Source organism: Lynx canadensis, chromosome A2 (assembly GCF_007474595.2).
Source record: "Lynx canadensis isolate LIC74 chromosome A2, mLynCan4.pri.v2, whole genome shotgun sequence".
Taxonomy (NCBI): domain Eukaryota; kingdom Metazoa; phylum Chordata; class Mammalia; order Carnivora; family Felidae; genus Lynx; species Lynx canadensis.
In genome coordinates this window covers 126,813,709-126,831,811 of record NC_044304.2, presented here as the reverse complement: position 1 = coordinate 126,831,811, position 18,103 = coordinate 126,813,709, and the positions used below count along the sequence as shown (strand labels likewise).

At 41.8% G+C, this 18,103-nt stretch overlaps 1 protein-coding gene across 3 annotated transcripts in view; it reads left to right on the top strand.

Annotated features, from left to right (window-relative positions):
* The window catches only part of ELMO1 (engulfment and cell motility 1), a 530,926-nt gene that overhangs the window by 364,129 nt on the left and 148,694 nt on the right, over positions 1-18,103 (top strand). For all 3 annotated transcript variants that reach the window (XM_030308230.3, XM_030308233.2, XM_030308232.2), the window contains exon 16: positions 3,243-3,379. In XM_030308230.3, coding sequence (XP_030164090.1) covers positions 3,243-3,379 — 137 coding nt within the window. The remainder of the gene's footprint in view (positions 1-3,242; positions 3,380-18,103) is intronic.

The following is an 18,103-nucleotide window of genomic DNA, read 5'->3' as shown; positions in this document are numbered from 1 at the left end:
CAGTGATTTGAATCCAACTCTACTTGGATCAGGACTAGTAGGAAGAAAGCAGAGGAATCCTAGACTCTAAATATACTCTAAGCATTAATAGTTAAGGTGATGCTACTTGTAAGATTTTACTTCATAAATATCTTCTCTGGATATAAAAGCAGTACTTTAATATTTGTATTGCTGGGGGAGGCACAATAGAGGAAGAGTTAATTGGGAAACAGAATGAGAAAATGAGAACAACAGACAATGATGGGCTTTGATTATGGCAGTTGGAATCCCAGCTCCACCACTTGCGAGCCTTGTGACCTGTGACCTTGGACAAGTCACCTAACCTTTCTAACTCTTTATTTCTTTTTTCTCTTCCCCATCCATCTAACTCTGTTTCTAATTTAAAGAAAAAAGAAATTGATAATATCTTCCTCATGTGCTTGTTGTAGCAACTAACAACAATGTAGACCTAGTGCCTGACATATGGCTATGGCAGTGGTATGGCTGTTGTCAGGCAGTGGCTGTTGTTGGTCCTGTCACATTGCTAGATGTTGTCCATCAGCAGGTGCTGGCTGTACACTTGCTGTGAGTCCCACTGGACTGGGGGGTCAGGATCCTGGTTTCTGTTGAAGGAGCAGTGCAAGAAGATCTGGGAGAGTGGGTGGAGAAGTTAATTTTCAAAGCAGCAGTCATAAGGAAGTGTCCTGAGCTCTTGTCAACTAATGCAGGAAGCCTGCTGGGTCAACTAAACTGCAGGTTTCAAATGCTCATTTAAGGCCACCTAAAGAAAGCTCATGATGGAAGGTGTAATTTCTCCAAGATTTACCTTCCTTATATATAAAATGAGGATAACCATCATGCCTACCTACCAGGTTGTTGGGAGGGGAATACCAGTAGAGCTCCTGGTGCATTATATGCACCCAATAAATATTCTTTATTATTAATGACGTTCCTTCCCTCCCTCTTCACCTAAGCAAGTGCAGGGTTTGTTGGTCTCAGTTTTGTTTGGTTATCTCAGCTTCAGTAATCCCATAAAAACTTTAACTAGGGCATAAAGTACACACATAATCGCACTGGGTCCAAAAGATACTGTGATAATGTGATTAATAATGAGTACTTGGATGGCAGTAGTATTTTAGAGTGCTTCTGTGGACTTGTAAATTCCATTGGCTTCAGTGCTTGGGAAAGTGAGACTGACAGCTCATTGCCCAGGGCAACAAACACACAATCCACCTGTGTTTACATTCCAAGTTCTTTAAATAGCTTTGTGTCCCAGGTCAGAACTTCACTTTTGCCATTTTTCTGCCAGTAACACAGGCTGGGGGTTGGGGTGACATATGTTCTTGCTGCTGATTTCTCAGATGTGAACAGGCTTGACTAGGAGCTGGGGGGAAATCAAAGAACAACCCATGTTCCTGGAAATGATACGCTGGCACAACATTCTTTATCATCACCATCACCTTGCTCCATGTTGGTGACAACTTTCATCCTTTCAAAGCACTTGCCCATGAGTCATGTCATTTGATCTCTCTGAAACCGGTGGAGAAGGACAAGGAGATTTCATTTCCATTTTTTTAGTTAAGAAAATCAAGGCTCATGGGGTGCCTGGGTGGCTCAGTTGGGTAAGCCTCAGACTCTTGATCTCAGCTCAGGTCATGACCTCACTCACGGTTGGTGAGATGGAGCCCTGAATTGGGCTCCACGCTGACGGCTCGGAAGCCTGCTTAGAATTCTCTCTTTCTCCCTCTCTCTCTGCCCCTCCCCTGTTTGCCGAGAGTTCTCTCTCTTTCTCTCTCAAAATAAATAAATAAACATTAAAAAGAAAAGGAAAGAAAATTGAGGCTCAGGAAGTGGCTTGCTCCTGATTGGCATGGGCTGGACTTAAACCCACATCTTCTTCTGCCCTCAGACCCAAACCTTTTCTACATGACTACAAGTTGCTGCTAGCCTGTGCCCTTACTTTGTCTGGAATAAAATAGCCTCTGTGTAGCTTTATATCTACCCTTATAGAGGTCTGGAATCCACTAAGATAGAGGAGCTTGGGACATAAGAGCTTGTGGCCTTGCCAGGGCGGAGTGTGTTTGCTTAGGTTTGATTAGGGTTCAATTGCTGGGCCTGCACCGGAGGATTCTCTCCAAGCAGAATCAACCACATGGCAGGCACAGGGCTTTCCACAAGTACAGAAGGTCTTTGCTGTAAGCCCTGTTCATGCCCTGCAGCCACTCCTCTCCCGGGCTTCTAGGGCTTGAAATTCTACCATTTGGAGCCCTGAAGACTAATTGGCATTTAAAGAGATTCTGATTAAAATAGGAACTATTTCGCTATACATAACAGCTTATATTTAAAAAAAAAACTTATGGTACTGTTTTTGGGGGGAATCACAAAATCTGGCTCTTTCTAGTGTCCTCATCCATAAGGCATGAACCATAAGAGGCATTGTAAAGATCAAATGAGACGTATGTAAAAGGACTACAAAAATGTAAGCTTGACAGTTATCAGGGAAGAAGGGAGTGGCTGCGGTACTGTTCTGGGAAGAAGGAGAGAAATAGGCACAGCTCGAGCTCAGAGCACTGGGTCTGATGTGCAGAAACCCTGCAACGGGGAGGCAGGAAGGCAGTCTGGCTGATTTCACGGTTTGGTCCGGGACTGGACTATTCACGGCCTTCAGAGCCATTTGGGTTGCTTTGACCTCCAGCCATCTGTGTCTGGAAATGTAAAACAAATGGTTAATGGCATCAGATGGTATATAATCTTAAATGTCCCCCTGCTTACTGCCATAAGAGGGAAAAGAGCCCCCTGGAGAAATAATCGAGGATGCTATTTTCAAAATTGCAATTAATTGTGTGCTTGGGAAAGCTCATCCTCTGCCAGTTATTCTGGTGAGAAAGGAGAAATTAAGAGTGATGGAGCTATGACTGAAGGCAGTTTGAATCATCTTTATAACATCAAAAAGGCAGATACAGAGCCCATATTCAACACCAGGGATCCTGGAACAAAAGCTATAAGTTCATGTCTTAGGGTGGGTTAGGAGCTGACTTCCTTCAGTCAAAATATGTCCCTTGGGATAGGTCTGACTGTCTGACCTTCAACTTCACAGTTGCCCATGGACACTATCATTAGGTTTCTTTTTCAAAATGCCTTACTTCCACCGTGGCTTGAGCCAAACGTGCCTCCCATCATCTCTCTTTGGGACACCCACATGTGGCTGTGTTCTCTCATTTCACTCTGCAAACTTTCTCTTATTTCCCTTCTCTTTCTTCCAGCTAGTGAGACCTGCAACGACTTCCACCCAATGTTCTTCACCCATGACAGATCCTTTGAGGAGTTTTTCTGCATCTGTATCCAGCTCCTGAACAAGACATGGAAGGAAATGAGGGCAACTTCTGAAGACTTCAACAAGGTAAGGTGAATCTGAGGCAGAGGCAGCTTCCTTTGTCTCCCAAGGAGCCTCACCTTTGCATGGTTCCTTAACTGTGTGTGGAAGGCAGATCAGGAGAATGGGGACAACTGTGATTTTTAGGTTGCCTTGCAAATGAAAAAAGGAAGACATACCTGTATAGATGGGAAGCTTGTGTTGGCGATGTTCTCATCTCTCTAGGGATAAGCCTGGAGCAGTTTTGTTCCTTTTGACTAACTAAACTGGAGCCACCAGCAGAGACCCTTTCTTGAAAAATATTATCTAGAGTAACTTATTCCGGCATGAGTCCAGATGCCTTGTTATTGCAACACCCATTGGATGCCTCTCTCTCCCCCTGTGCAGTGGCTGTTGGAGAAAGAATGAGATCAGGAAGGCGGCTCTTTCTAGGTAACTTGGTTTCTTTGTGGATTACGGATGTGTTGAGATAATCTGCCCTTTGCTGTGTCAAAAAGCGTTTTTATTAAAATGCAAAATCTCTTTCAGGGAGTTTAGTAAATTTATATGGAACATTTTTTTAGTTTGCAGAAAGCATTTGATTCTTTGATTCTTTGAACGGACGTCTTCTTTGGTTTTCTATAAGAGTGTAAATTTCCCATTTCTGTTTGTGAGTGAATGTTGGGTACCAAGAAGAGTGTTGACCAACTTAGAGAAGGCAGAAGTATCATGTAAACTTTTCACGATAAACAAAATCTTTATCCTTAGATAAAGGCCTTGTTAACGGTAATCACATCGCTAATGATAACTGATGGTTGAGACAGGTGTATTCAGGACAGGTATATTGGGTGAGGTGTTCAGTACTTTTAATTTGCTACTGTTTATGGATCTGGGTTTGCTTGGCTCCATCACCCATACCTGCTGACCTGGTACTGGGCACGTAAGTGTTGTCGCTAAGAGTCGAAGGGTCTGACCTCACCGTCATCCTATGGGGACTTCATAGCTTGTGCTTGGGGCATAATATAATGTCAGAATTCCAACTGTGCTTCATGTTCTTATTGGTCTTTACCTCCCTGTCACCTTTCCTCTGAACTTACAGCCCATCCTTCTTTACCACCATGTTTCTGGTTTGTGGCACCTGGAACTGATAGCAGTTGAAAAGAAAGGAAACCATGAAGAGGAAATGATACTCTTTGCTGAGCCTCAGTTAGGTTCTAACCTGACTGTCCCCATCAGCATAATGATCTCACCTGCAGTTGTAGCAGACAAATGCCATTCTATCTTGGTCACCTTGGGCCATCTATTTAATCCATTGAAATAGGCCCCAGTGACATGGAGAGCCCTGATGCGTAAGCTACAACTGGAGCTGCCAAGGGTCTCAGCAGCGATGCACAGGCACAGGTATGATTGAAGAAGGGAGGTGAAGGAGAGAAACCCAGTAATTCTGTAGCCTCTTGAGTGTACTTCACTTGATTAGGAGGGACGTGGCAATTCAGGTACAAATCATCCTCTGGAAAGAGGAATGAAGGAGCAGGGAGACGTTCGTACAAATCAAGCCAAAAAAAAAAAAAGAGAGAGAGAGAGAGAGAGAAAGAGAGTTAAAAAGTCTCTGAAATGGCCAAGGCTACTCTGCCCCTGGATCAGAGCAACTCTTCATGTACTACAGTGTTTCTGAAAGCCATCTGGTCTTCAGCTTCTATGTTCATGGGCCACCTGTCCCTTCAGGAGAAGGGAATCCACTGGCTGGCCTGTGTTCTGGCATGAGGTGTCTGCTTGCTTGCTTTTTCTTTTTTTTTTAAGTTTATTTTTGAGAGGGAGACAGAGCAGGAGCAGAAGAGGGGCAAAGAGAGAGGGAGAAAGCGAATCCCAAACAGGCTCCATGCTGTCGGTGCAGAGCCCAACACAGGGCTCCATCTCAGGAACCATTAGATAATGACCTAAGCCAAAATCAAGAGTTGGACCCCGGCATCCTGTCTGTCTGCTTTCTGAGAGGATTTCATTCACTCTGCTTCTTCTGAATTACAGAAATTGGCATTTTTGTCAATGATAATGATGTATATACTATTGTTGTTGACATATGCACAGATGAGATATTTGGAAAATATTACCAAATTTCTGCAGAGGAATCACTCAAGGCGGTTAGCACTTAGATGCTTAAATCCTACAGAACATGTAGTTTACAAAATGGAGCCCCAAGAATACATTGTTGGCAAAGGTGACCAGAAGCCTCTGTCTTTAGGAAGTGAGCATGGCTCTCAGGTCCCTGTGGTTCATCGTGGCCATGTGCTTGGGTCAGTGGTAATGATATCCTGCCTGTGCAGGGTGAGGTCCCTGACGTGTCAACTCTGCAACTTTTTATAGTTAACTTCTATGGCTGTAAAAACTGTCTTCAGCAAGATGTCTTCAGCAGGTTTGGGGGATAGTGTTTCATCGTGGCCCTAGTGCCGTCTTTTTGCATCATCTGCCGATCGTAGATGTTCAGTGTCACATATGTGCTGCCAAGTAGTGATGGCGGTTTATGGCTGCGAGTAGGCAGCTGGAAGCCTGAGAGCCAGAGGGTCTCATCCTATGCACACATATCCATTGGTCAAGAGTGAATACCAGTGATGGAAATGACCAGGGATCTAAATTTTCCATATTAAATGTTTTTGCTATGGTTGCTTTTTTCTTTTTAGTGTTACACATGCCTTAGTTTTGTAAACGGAAGAGTGTATCAGTTAATGTACTCTTTTATCATGTGTGTACTAGTTTTCTATGGTTGCTGCAACAAATTGCTATGGACCTCATAGTTTAAACAATACAAATGTACTATCTTATGTATAGTTCCATAGGACAGAAGCCAGAAGTGGGATTCATGGGTTAAAATTAAGGAGTCAGCAGAGCTGTGTTCCTTTCTGGCTGCTCTGGGGGTGGGGGTGGGGGGATCCATCTAGTGTTTTCCATGTTCTAGAAGCCAACCTGCATTCCTTGGCTGGTTGCCCTTTTTATCTTCAAAGCCAGCCAACCACAGGTCCTATCCTTCCCACATCACACCTCATCACTCTGATCCCTCTTTGGCTTGGATCTTTCACTCTTATGGACCCCTGTGATTACGTTGTACCATCTGGGTAATCCAGGATAATCTTCCCTATTTTAAGGTCAGCTGATTAGGAACTTCAGTTCCATCTGCAACCTGAATTCCCCTTTGCCATGTAAAGTAACATGTTCACAGATTCTAGGGATTGGAACATGGACATCAGTGTGGGGCAGGGGGATATTTTTCTGCCTACCATAATATATGTTTAATTTGTAGGTATATTAAACTTGTATCCGTATTTATGCATATCAATTTAAAATATTGAAACATGGACGGATGAGCTTTTTGTTGTTGTTGTTCTATTTGCTGGTAGACCAGCATAATATCAGTCAGAGTTCTGCTAGTGGTTGCTCAAGTACAGATTTAACTATGTCCCTTTTCTTTTATGTCTCTGTTCTGCTTCTACCAGCCTTGTGAAAAAAGCTGGGCTCTGTATGAGGGCCTCTAGGTCAGTGTCTTCCTGATTTTTTTCCTGCTGCTTGTCTATCAACCACTGCTCTACTTTGCCAAATAATAAGTTGGAAAAGAGAGAAGGGCTGAAATTTTAATCAATTCACTTTTCTTCTTGCTATTAACTTTGTAGCAGAAGCTATTGAATTTAGGAACACACATGGATTTGGGGTTATTGGTAGGTTTAATGCTTTCCTTGTTTCCAAAGATTCCCCAAATGTGAATTCCAAATATCTTAAAAGAGCCCTTCATGAGACACACTTTCTTTTGAACTTTCTTGGCCACCATCTCAGACTGTTGTCACTTTGAACAGAGGCATGGACGGCGGATTTGCTTGTCGACCTGTGACCCCCAGTTCTGTAAGAAGGACTTAGCTATCTGCCTTCTTTAGCTCATTACTGGAGAGGCAGTATTCCTCAATCCAAAATTCTGATTTTACAAACAATACCGGATTCCAGCAGATGCAGGAATTTCTCCTACAACCCACCTTGCTTGGGACACTGGTTTATAGATATCTCGTGCTTAGTGGTTACTGCTTCTGCTGGAAGCAAATGTTTGGAAAAGCATCACTCTTCTTGCTGCTCCAGACTTGGGAAGCGGAAGATGGGATGTTTTTTATTTATATGAAAGAAGTAGAATTAGAGAGTGATTAAAATATTTATGGTTTGAAAAGTACTTTCTTTCAGTTTCCTAATATAGCAGTCCCTGCAGAATAATCCATTGATTCAGGCCATTGAGTTTGTATTCTGTTTTTGCCTTTTGTTACCAATATTTTAGAGCATGCATTGTTCATTTTTATGGGCATTAGAGAAGAGCTCAAAATGCAGCTGAATACCTCGGCACACAAGTGCCCCATAATCATTTCATTGAAGCCCTCATTTTTTAAGCAGAGTAGGAAAGAAGACATAAGTGATTTGGGTAGTTCAGGTCTGGGAATCTTATTTAAAGCATTTGTTGCCGACCATGCCACTTTAAAAATTCTAACAAGAGTATAATACACTTCAAAATTGATATTTATGTGTAGCAGTGTTTTTCAGCCTTGCCTGAACATTAGAATCACCTGCAGGGCTTTTGAAACTTCTGTTATCCCAGTGCCCAATTGCACAACATAACAATTACATCTTTGGGGTGGGGCCAAAGCTCTCATGAAGATTTTTTATTAAGGTGGATTTGATCGCTAAAGGTGAATCACATCTGTGGAATGACCGTTAGTGGATACATGTAACACAAATCACCAACTAGTACATATTGTATACATCGATGAAGTAGTATGCCCATTGGTTTGTAAGACCTGGTTGTGCTACTCAGGAGCTCTATGCCTGAAAATAAAAAGGCCAGGGGGTGGGAGGAGGCAGGAATACCGGTATCCCATTGCCCTCTCTTGTGGTGCTATGATACTAAATTGAAGTATTAAATGTAAAAATGCTTCAAGGAAGTAAAATGTCACATGCAGTTGTATTCTTTTGATATGTAATAAGATAAATCCTGTCTATGAGAAATGAACAAATTGTCCTTTTCAAAAGAAAATGGGTTTTTTTGGCCATTATGTTAAACAAACAAAGAAGGAAACAATGAGAAAAGTGAAGCTGCGTATGTGCCACAGATTGAGTTCTGAACGGAATGAATGGCATGAAGTTCATTTAACTTTGGCAGAAATAGGGTTTAAACTGAAAATCTCATGGATTTGGGCAGAAACAATTTCGGTCCCTTAGTTTTCCATGTGACAGGCCGTGAGCAGCAGGCTAAAACTCAGGTTTCACAAAGATCAGGTGTTTAATAGCTGGAGAGAGTTAAGGCCTCTCTAGCCATTACCTAGCAGCCCAGACCTCTCTGGGGATGTCTGCACCTTCTAGATACCACCCAAATATTTGTTCATGGCATTGGGGTTACTTTAGATGTTATCGAAATCAGCACTAAAAATGAGATCCAATGACTTTGCCATGCTTTCAAATTGCCAAAATGGAAGAAATTAATGATTTGAAAAATGCAGTCACTCTAGAGCAAAAGCACTATTTTAAAACTTTACCCAGCAGCATAATATGCAAAGCACATGCGATAGAGGTTAGGATCTCAGGCTTGCAGATGAGAAATCACCCCTTAAAATAGGAGAGGCTGTGCACAGAGAGAACCCAGGGCCTTCAGACAAAGCCGCAGCTGCCCCTGGCTAGGCTATGAGCTCCGTCTGAGTCAGTGGGAGAAAATCTCAATTAGGAAGGATTGGAGAGCACAACAGAGGAAACATCCTGGGAAGTTCTCTGGAAGATTATCCATGGAAAATAGCCACTAACTAGTCACATCTAATGGATTACGGTGTGGTGTAGAAAAGGGATTGTTTGAAAGCTTAAAGGCAGTGATGGCATGAATAAGAAAGGGAAGTATGTTCACTCCCCGAACTGTTTCCAGTTTACTGACTTTCTGTGCATGCTTTTCAGGGGGCAATTATATATTCAGGAGTCCCCTTCCTAGGCCAGCTCAACTTCATAGTGGTGCAGACAGCGCTCTTGTTGGTTAGCTAAGCTGGCCTAGGGAATGAAAGGTGGTCTGTAACTCTCGCCATGAATAAACATGAATCTCCTCATTTGCATGAGGCAGGTGACTGTAAAATATCTTGCAGCAAGTTGTGAAAGGAGGCTTTGTGCATCCGTGCCCAGGGGAAGCTGGGGAGGACTCGGAGTTGTTTATCTTCATTAGAATTCTATCTAGGGCTGCTGTTATTGATCTGAACCAGGCCTGGGCTAGCTAATAAAGTAGGTGTATGTTTTAATTGAAACATGAATATTTAAGTAGAGGAGAATTCTTTTAAAGGGCCCTGATGTACAAGGAGGCTATCCATTTTTCAGCTGTCTAGGCCATTTACAAGTATTTATTCAAAAAGCTTCTCGTGTTTCACAAAGGTCTTTAAGGTTTGACACAAAGGAAATCGTACTTCCTGTAGAAGCAAATGCATTATATGAATAGATTTATTTTTTCCTTTGAGGCTTCCTGGTGGGTAGGTAGCAAAAGGTTTTGAGTGTGTGTGTGTGTGTGTGTGTGTGTGTGTGTGCGCTTAAATGAATGCTTTTAAGTTATTCACTTAAGGTAGTGTTACTCTTTTTTATGGAATTTGCCACTTCCATTTGGACAGTAATCAAGATATGTCTTCTACTGTCCTCATCAATATGAACTGTGCTGTCTAGAGGCAGCAGGAAGACTGAGAAAGAGACCAAGTAAGATTTTTTTGCTCCTCCAAGAACCAAATTTCTCCCTCTGGGGGCACAATTCCCTGACCCATTGAGATGCAAGGCTGGAGAGGAGAGAACCAAGGTTGAATGCAGCTGGAGTATCTGGTGGCAATCCTGGCCAAGTGGCTCCTCACTGGCAGTGTGTTCTTGAGAATGTCCTTTAGGCCTAGATTCCTTCTCATCTTTAAACTGGCAGTAGCAAAAATAACCATAACGACAATAGTAATAATAACAATGATATTTCCCCAAATCACAGTGAAGATGAGGCCCTTAAAGCTTGGCTTTTTAAATTGGCCCATACAAATGGGACCATGTGCTGGTCTCAACAGTCATAACCTAAATTGACAGTCATTTGCACTTGGTTGTGTAGTATAGTTGGCCTGCTTTGATTTTCCAAGGTAGTTTGTTCAAATACCTACAAATACAGATTTTTCCATACCTCTATGTGAAAATCCATTGAACTTTGGTTTGGCTGCAAAAGGAGATGTTGACTGCAATGAGGACAGATTCCTGAGCAAGGAGGAAGTCCTCTCTGTGTGTTTCTGGTCACAAGGGATGCCCCTCCCCAGCCTGCCCACAGATACCCTGCAAGTGACTGAGGAGCTTAGCCAAATCTCAGAGGCACAGCACACTTGTCATTCTCTCCCCAGCCAGCTGCATAGCCTTGTGCAAGGGATTCAGCCCTGCGAGCTCCAGATTGCTCATCTGTGAGATGAGAATGGGAAATCACTGCCCCTAGGCGGGCTCTGAGCTCTCTGGACCACATCGGGCAGATAAACTACTTGGCTCAGTCTTGCCTGAAGCAACCACTAGGTGACACATGTTTCTAGATGCCTCTGAAAAGGAAAAGGATAGTTATGGCAACACTAATAGCAGACATTTCCAGAAAAAAAAAAAAAAAAAAAAAAAAAAAAAAGCTTTTCCTGTGGATTTAGTGATTAAGGTAATAGAATACCCATCCCACCATATTGTCCTCGTGGTCCCAGCTGCACAGGGTCTGTATGACTTTTATGAGAAATGTGAGAGTGTTCATAAAGTGGTCTATTTCTAGGGATTGTCCCAGGTCGTGCCATTAATAGCCCAGGGTATCTCCTTCTGAAGGGGTTATATCCTGAGTCATCCAGAAAGAGTTAGATTTTGTTGACTTTGTTTATGTAATTTCCCTAAGAAATGGTTAAACGGTTTAAAATTTGTTCAAGAATCAACTGTTAGGTTTAGTTGGCTGAAACATTGCTAATGTGTTTTTCTTTCTTGATGTTCTCTTTCTTAACGTTAACTGGAGCATTTATAAAAATGATAATTACCATGATTGAGTCTGATGAGTAATTTTGGATAAGCCTGACAATAGTAAATCTACATCTTAGAGGTTCCTTTAGGTGCAAGGTCTAGCTTTGAGTTCTCCTAGTTTCCAGTCTTCCTGGAGTCAGTGTCTCTTTATAGGTATAACATGTGCTAAACTGACGCTAATTAGGAGACAAAAAATTTTATAGGTTCTTCCACTGGACAGCAGTAAGATACATCAGTCCCTTGGTTCATCTGCAGATCATCTCTGAACATGAAAATAATAGTGACTCTAAGTTAACTGCTCTACGTAACTCTGCTCAACGACTTCTGAAACTTCTCTCCCTTTTGTTAACTACACTTTGGGGTGCTGAATGAATTGTTAACTGGTTCCTATGACCTGGATTCCATATTCCATTGTGGATTGTGTTAGGGATTTGATAATGGCACAGAAATCATTTTATTAGTATATGTCCAATTAAAAAGAAGTTACCTACATTTTAAGTAAGGCATAATGAGATTTAGGCATTTTAAATTAAAGGGCAGGTAGGAATCAGAGTTGGACAGCTAAGAAGAGTACCATTAGATGCAAATCTCTCATGAAATATGAGTCCTCCTTGATTTAAAAGAAAATATTTATCTTGTAATTGCAAAGAAGGTGAGTGTTTATATGTAATAGGGGAGTTGAGAACACAGTTCTACAAAGGGATGTGTTTCCTAACTAAGGTAGAACAGAAGATCGTAAAGGTACTGTGATTTACATGCTCTTTTTGCCAACTCACGGTGCCAGAGGTTAGGAAGAGGCAAGGGATGGAAGGCAAAGAGGTGCCCTAGATAAGATGAGACAGGGAGTCAGAACAAGAGAGTGGTGTCAGAAGCCGTTTGTTAAGACTCCAGTATAAGAGCCGGGAGAAGTTGAAGATCCCAAGTGAAATTTCTAAGTATCTCCTTCAGAAATACCAGATCTAAGGGGTCAGAAGTTTTAAAATAGAGTTAATTATTTAAATGTGTACAATTCGCCTGCTGATTTAAATTGCTTATATGTCTATGCAGGGTTTTCAAAACCATGCTTTTATATCTGAGCAGCAGTGAATGATGGGTCAACCAGTCCACTTTTATTTTACCAAATAGAAACTAAAACCCTCACCTGCTGGTTCAACGCCAGATGCTAGCTGCTCTCTCCATGTCCAGCATAGAGCTAAGCCACCAGGTCAAACAGGTCAAAAGCAGGAACAAAGGGGGAGAGGAACAAACAGGTCAAAAGCAGGAACAAAGGAAGAGGGTACCAAAGCAAGACTGAATTTGTTATAGGAAGAAAAGTAAACATGAATACTTGAATCAGAGAGATGAGAACTCTAAACTGCTGGTTTCTTCTTCTCCTCTCCTTCCCTTTCCCCTTCCTTTTATTATTTCTGTGTTTTCCACACAGTTCTGTTGAAATTAAAAATAATAGTAGGTGCTCAGTGAAACTATGTGGGAAGAAGTCATTTAGATAGGTAGTTAAGTCAGATATTGTTCCCGCACTAGGTGTACATCTTCCTTGGGGAAGTTCTCAAGCCAGCCGCTGTCACTTGTGCCAACGACATACTCAGATGACCCTCAAGTGATCCCCTTGCTTTTGCCCTAATAATACCATTACCTTAGAACTTAACCACCGTGAACTGCAGTTGTCTATTTAATAGTCTTCTTGAGAGCAGTTCCTTGCTTTTTCTGTATTCTCAGGATCTACTCAGTGCCTCGGATGTAGACAGTATTCAGTGTTACTATCGCACAACCGTCATACACACAGCATGGCCACATTAGTGTTCCATATCTTGGTAAATAGTGTCACTATTTCACCTACACTTCAAATGCTGTGTATTCTTTCAACAAATACTACTTTGTGTCCACAACACAGAAGGCATGGTGCTAGGCACTGGGAATACAGAGGTGAACTAGATAGGTGGTTTCTGACTTCCTGGAGCTGGCAATCTAATGAGTTTCTATTTGGAAGTTTATGGACAAGTTCCTCTTTGTGAAGCCAATTGGTGGCCAAAGCCGCTACAATAACTAAGGTCCTCTGCCTTCTCATCATTGCCTTAGCTCAGATCTTCCTCTTTTCTCCAAATCTGATAGATGGGATGTCTGCTTGCAGTCCTTTACTGATCCATAGGGGTGATATATATCTATACATCCTTGCCACAGTCTGATGGGGAGTGAATCGCATTTCCCCTACCCTTTAACTTTTCACATTGGCCAGTGAAATGATCACAAATATGAAGCAAGCAGAGGCTTGAATATTGCATGTGTGGTTGACGTGGGCTCTTGCACTTCTGCCTTCATCATGATATGAAGTATACTCCCTGGGCAGCGACTCCTCCTTCAGTGTAGGTCTCAGAATGAGGCATATGAGTACAGTTTCCCCAGTCATCCCATAGAATTACAGCTTAAAACTATAACCTTGGCTGATCTGTAGACCTGTGAGTATGAGAAGAAATTCTTAGCTATTGGTATTATTTGTTACACAGACTATGGCAGTAGCTGACTGAGACACCAGCTATTGCAGTAACTTATCTTCCAGCTTTGAAACCTTCCTACTTTCCAAATGTCCTCCAACATGGATCTGACTATATCATTCTTGCTTTTAATCCATCATGGCTGTCCATTACCTGCCTCATAAATTTTCATGGCCTTAGCAAGATGTTTAGATATCTCTTTAATTAACCTAATGTACTTTTCTTGCTTCGTCCTCATATCTTCACGTTGCACCTGCTCTAAGCTCTGTAATATTCTGAACTGCCCACAGTTCCTTGTGTATGCCATGGTACTTTCATGTTGCAGATATGTACTCACCCTCATTCCTTCTGCCACCCTTCCCTCATCTGCTTGTTGAAATTCTGTTTTAGGAATTTACACATTGCCACCTCAGGGATACCACCTTGGATGATTACCATCTCCTCTTCATTCAGAATGAAATTCTGTCACTCTGCCCCCATGACATGGAAGCATGAACTTCTTTTGGAAAATATCTTCTAGCTATATAGTAGTAGTTATTTAGTTACAAACTTACCTTTCTAAATTAAATCAATATAGCATTGAGAGCAAGAACTATAACTTTAAATCCTAATATTCTCCAGGTATTTTTGAAATAGTATCTGCCCAATTACTTTGGGTTGAATGTTGAATGAATAAGTGGCCAGAAATGTTTAATTCACACATTATTTAAAACAGTCCACCTAGCCAATAAGATGAATTAATTTACACTGTTTTAATATGGAATGGTCACTCTTGTTCAATTCCTGGAGACCATAGGTACTAAGTATTCTGCAGTTCTACCAAGTAAAGAGTTTTCTTACCCCAAATGCCAGTAGGCCTTACTGAGAAACATTTCTAGATCCTTCAGTCAGACCCTCTTCTTCAGATGCCAATACTTGGAGGGAATTATAAAATTATTTTGCCATTTCATTATTTTTTAAAATGTTATATTTATTTATTTTTGAGCAAACAGGGGAGGGGCAGAAAGAGAGGGAGACAGGAGACAAAGAATCCCAAGCAGGCTCCGCACTGTCAGTGAAGAATCTGACACAGAGCTTGAACCCACGAACCGGGAGATCATGACCTGAGCCAAAATCAAGAGTCAGATGCTTAAGCAACTGAGCCACCCAAGCAACCTGCCATTCCTTTCTTAACAAAAGTGGTAGTAATTATTTTTCCACCTATGTAGCTTTATATAAGGTGAATGAGAGCCTCAAAGACATCGAACAGTCACAAAATAAACTGAATTTCTTTTTTCCAAGGAGAGTGGTTACAGCCCCTAGTTAAAAAAAGAAATCCCTCTGTTTAATTTTTTTCCTTGATCTTAAACCACATATGGTGGCCATTTGGGGAGTACTCTGTTTCCCACTAGTCTTATTTCCAGGCCAGTAGGGAAAATAACGTCAATAATGGTGCTCATCCTTTCACAGGATGGCTGCTGAGAGACCTTCAGTGCAGAAGACAAACGTGCCTGCTGGCAGGCCCACCCATTTAGGTGACTGCATACCCGGCAGACATGTACCTGTGTAGCAGTCATGTTAAATCGTAAATGTGACCTCCCCGTGTCATTCACAAAAAATTGTCTTTTGTATTTTACCTTTATCTCCCAAAGTTCTCTTAAATTAGTAAAAAAAAAAAATTACATTTCCCAAGAGTGTCGTAAGAGTAGGAAGATTTGGTTCTTGCCACAGTGATTATGTGTTTTAGGTGCTGGAGGCAGTCAGCTCCCGAGAGCGTTTCTGGTCCCAATTTCCTTATTTCTCTTTCACATTTCCGTTTGCGTGGCTTGGCTGGATCTGAGGTGTGTGGCATATGGCTTTTTGCTGCTTGAGCTGCCACAGAAGTGAATGTCACTGGCATATAATGCCAGATTTCCATTTTGTGAATCACAGAGCCATGAGATTCTGTCCGAAAGCTCCCAGGCCACTAGGAGTCCTTCAAGCAGAAGCAGAAAAGGGTAAGACCCATGCCTCAGAGATACTGTTCCTATTACAATGTGTCGATCATGATAAAAAGTGCATATAAAATGGAGATGCTCTTGCTCTCGAGTGTGTTGGAAAAAGCTGCTTGGCTTGTTGACTTCTTTTATTGTGGTCAGGGGAATGGGCGATCCTGGCTTTTTGCTTCCAAGCCTTAACTAAGCACACACTGGTCAGTCAGGGATGTAGAGTTGGTTTTGAATTTTTTCAGATAGATAAGAATTCACTTGTGCACATACCAGAAAAATAAGACTGTGAGTAGAAGATATCAGTGGTTTTTGGATGCAGTTTACCAGCATTTTGTATTCATTGAATTTTCAAGTTACAAAACGCTTTAGGACAGAGTTGGATGATAATGGGGAACCGAAGCTGCCACAGACACAGCCTGAGCCTCGGCTCCCCACCTTCACCCCTCACTCCACATCCCTCCTTACCCCTGCCCTCCCCAACTGCCTCCTGTGCCTGAGGCATCAAGAGAAGGACTTGGAAATTCACAAAGAAGAATAAGTTCAATCAATAAGTTCAGTACATTCAGTCAGTAGATTCAGTAAGTCAGGAGCATTGACCCTGGACTCAAGGACTGGGCTTCAGACCCGAGCTCCATTATTTCCTTGCTGGGTGACCTTGGGCACATTAATATCCTTACCCCCTTTTTTCAGCCTTTTCATCTGTGAAATATGGAATTTAATATATGCTGTTGTGAGGGTTAAATGAGCCAGTATTAGGATGATAATATGAAATGGACAATACTTGATCCATTTCTGAATTGGAAAATTAAATATTCTTTATGGTTCATCTTAGTATATATATAAAGCACTTGGGCCATTTCCACGAAGAAAAGTACAAGAAGGATGGCATAATGCTCCAGACAAGCTGTGGGGGGGCGTGGATTCTGTTCCAGCTCTGCCTCGAGCTGACCACACAACCCTGGGCTCTTGTCCATCATCTGCCCTCACCACACCCCCCCTTTTTTTTTTCCTGGATGAAGATGTTCCTGGAAGCCACTGAGGTGGAGGCCTTTGAATTCCTCCTTTGAATTTTCTCTCTTCTCATCTTCTCTGGGCTACCACTTGATCAATTAATACAGTCTGGTCCTTATATCATCAATCTTGTCCTCTTGATGCTGTCTTCTTACCAGCACATAAATGTACTCACATCTCCTGCATTTGAAAAAACAAATAACACCTTCTTGATCTTCCATCCAGCCCTCACCCCAAGCCGTATTTCCTCACATACTTGCCTCAGTTTGCCATCTCTTGTTTTCACGTCTCAGTAATTTATTAATCCACTGCAACCTGTCTTCTGCCCTCCTAAAAATATAACTAAAGCAGAAGAAGAGCGATAAGACTCTAAAAGGCACTAATTTATACTGTCAATACTTGAAAACCTCTTGAGCCACAAAAGCCATTGGTTTTGACGAAGTCAAGAATGGCCTCTGGTGGACATTTTAAAATCTGTCTTGTTTGCCTTCTTTGCAGCCCTTGATTCTCTCCTTCTTAAACAACATCTTCCTGTGGCTTTGCAAATAAACACAACACACACACACACACACACACACACACACACAAAATAGATACATGATATGCTATCTATATTAAAGGAAGAAATAAGATAATAATCATAGTTCCAGTTACAGTGATATTTTTAGAAAAAAAAATTAAAAGGTAACTAAAATATATAACTAAGCTCAAGAAAAGAAACCTGCCTCTAAAATGCACTAATACGTATTTTGAATATTCAAAAACCTCTTCAGCCACAAAAGACATGATTTCTAAGAGACAAGTGGAGATTGAGAGGAATTGTTGAGTTGTTCTAATTTAAGACTGGAAAGAAGTCACATTGTTATGACTCCCTGCTCTGATGAGAAAGATAGACATCAAAAAATTTGTAAAAATAAATCTTTTATCCCTTACATTTTTATGCTTATTGGCATCCTCCTTTCCTCCCCCTCAATTTTGTCTCTTCAACCTAAAAAGCTACCCAAATCTCTCCTATCCATAAAAATTTTTTTTTCACCCCCGTTCCTCTTTCAAGTTCTTACCCAATCTCTTTCCTTCCCTGCACTGCCAAATTTTCCAAGAGAGAATGCCGTCTCCACTTGCCTGCCTCCTCCACTCACTGTGGTCTGATGCTCACCCACGCCCACCCACTAGAACTGCTTTATTTAGGTCAGCAGTTACCTCCCGAGTGTCAGGTCTCTTCCCAGTGCTCATCCTGCTCCGTCTCCCTGAAGCACTGCGTGCCCTGCCTG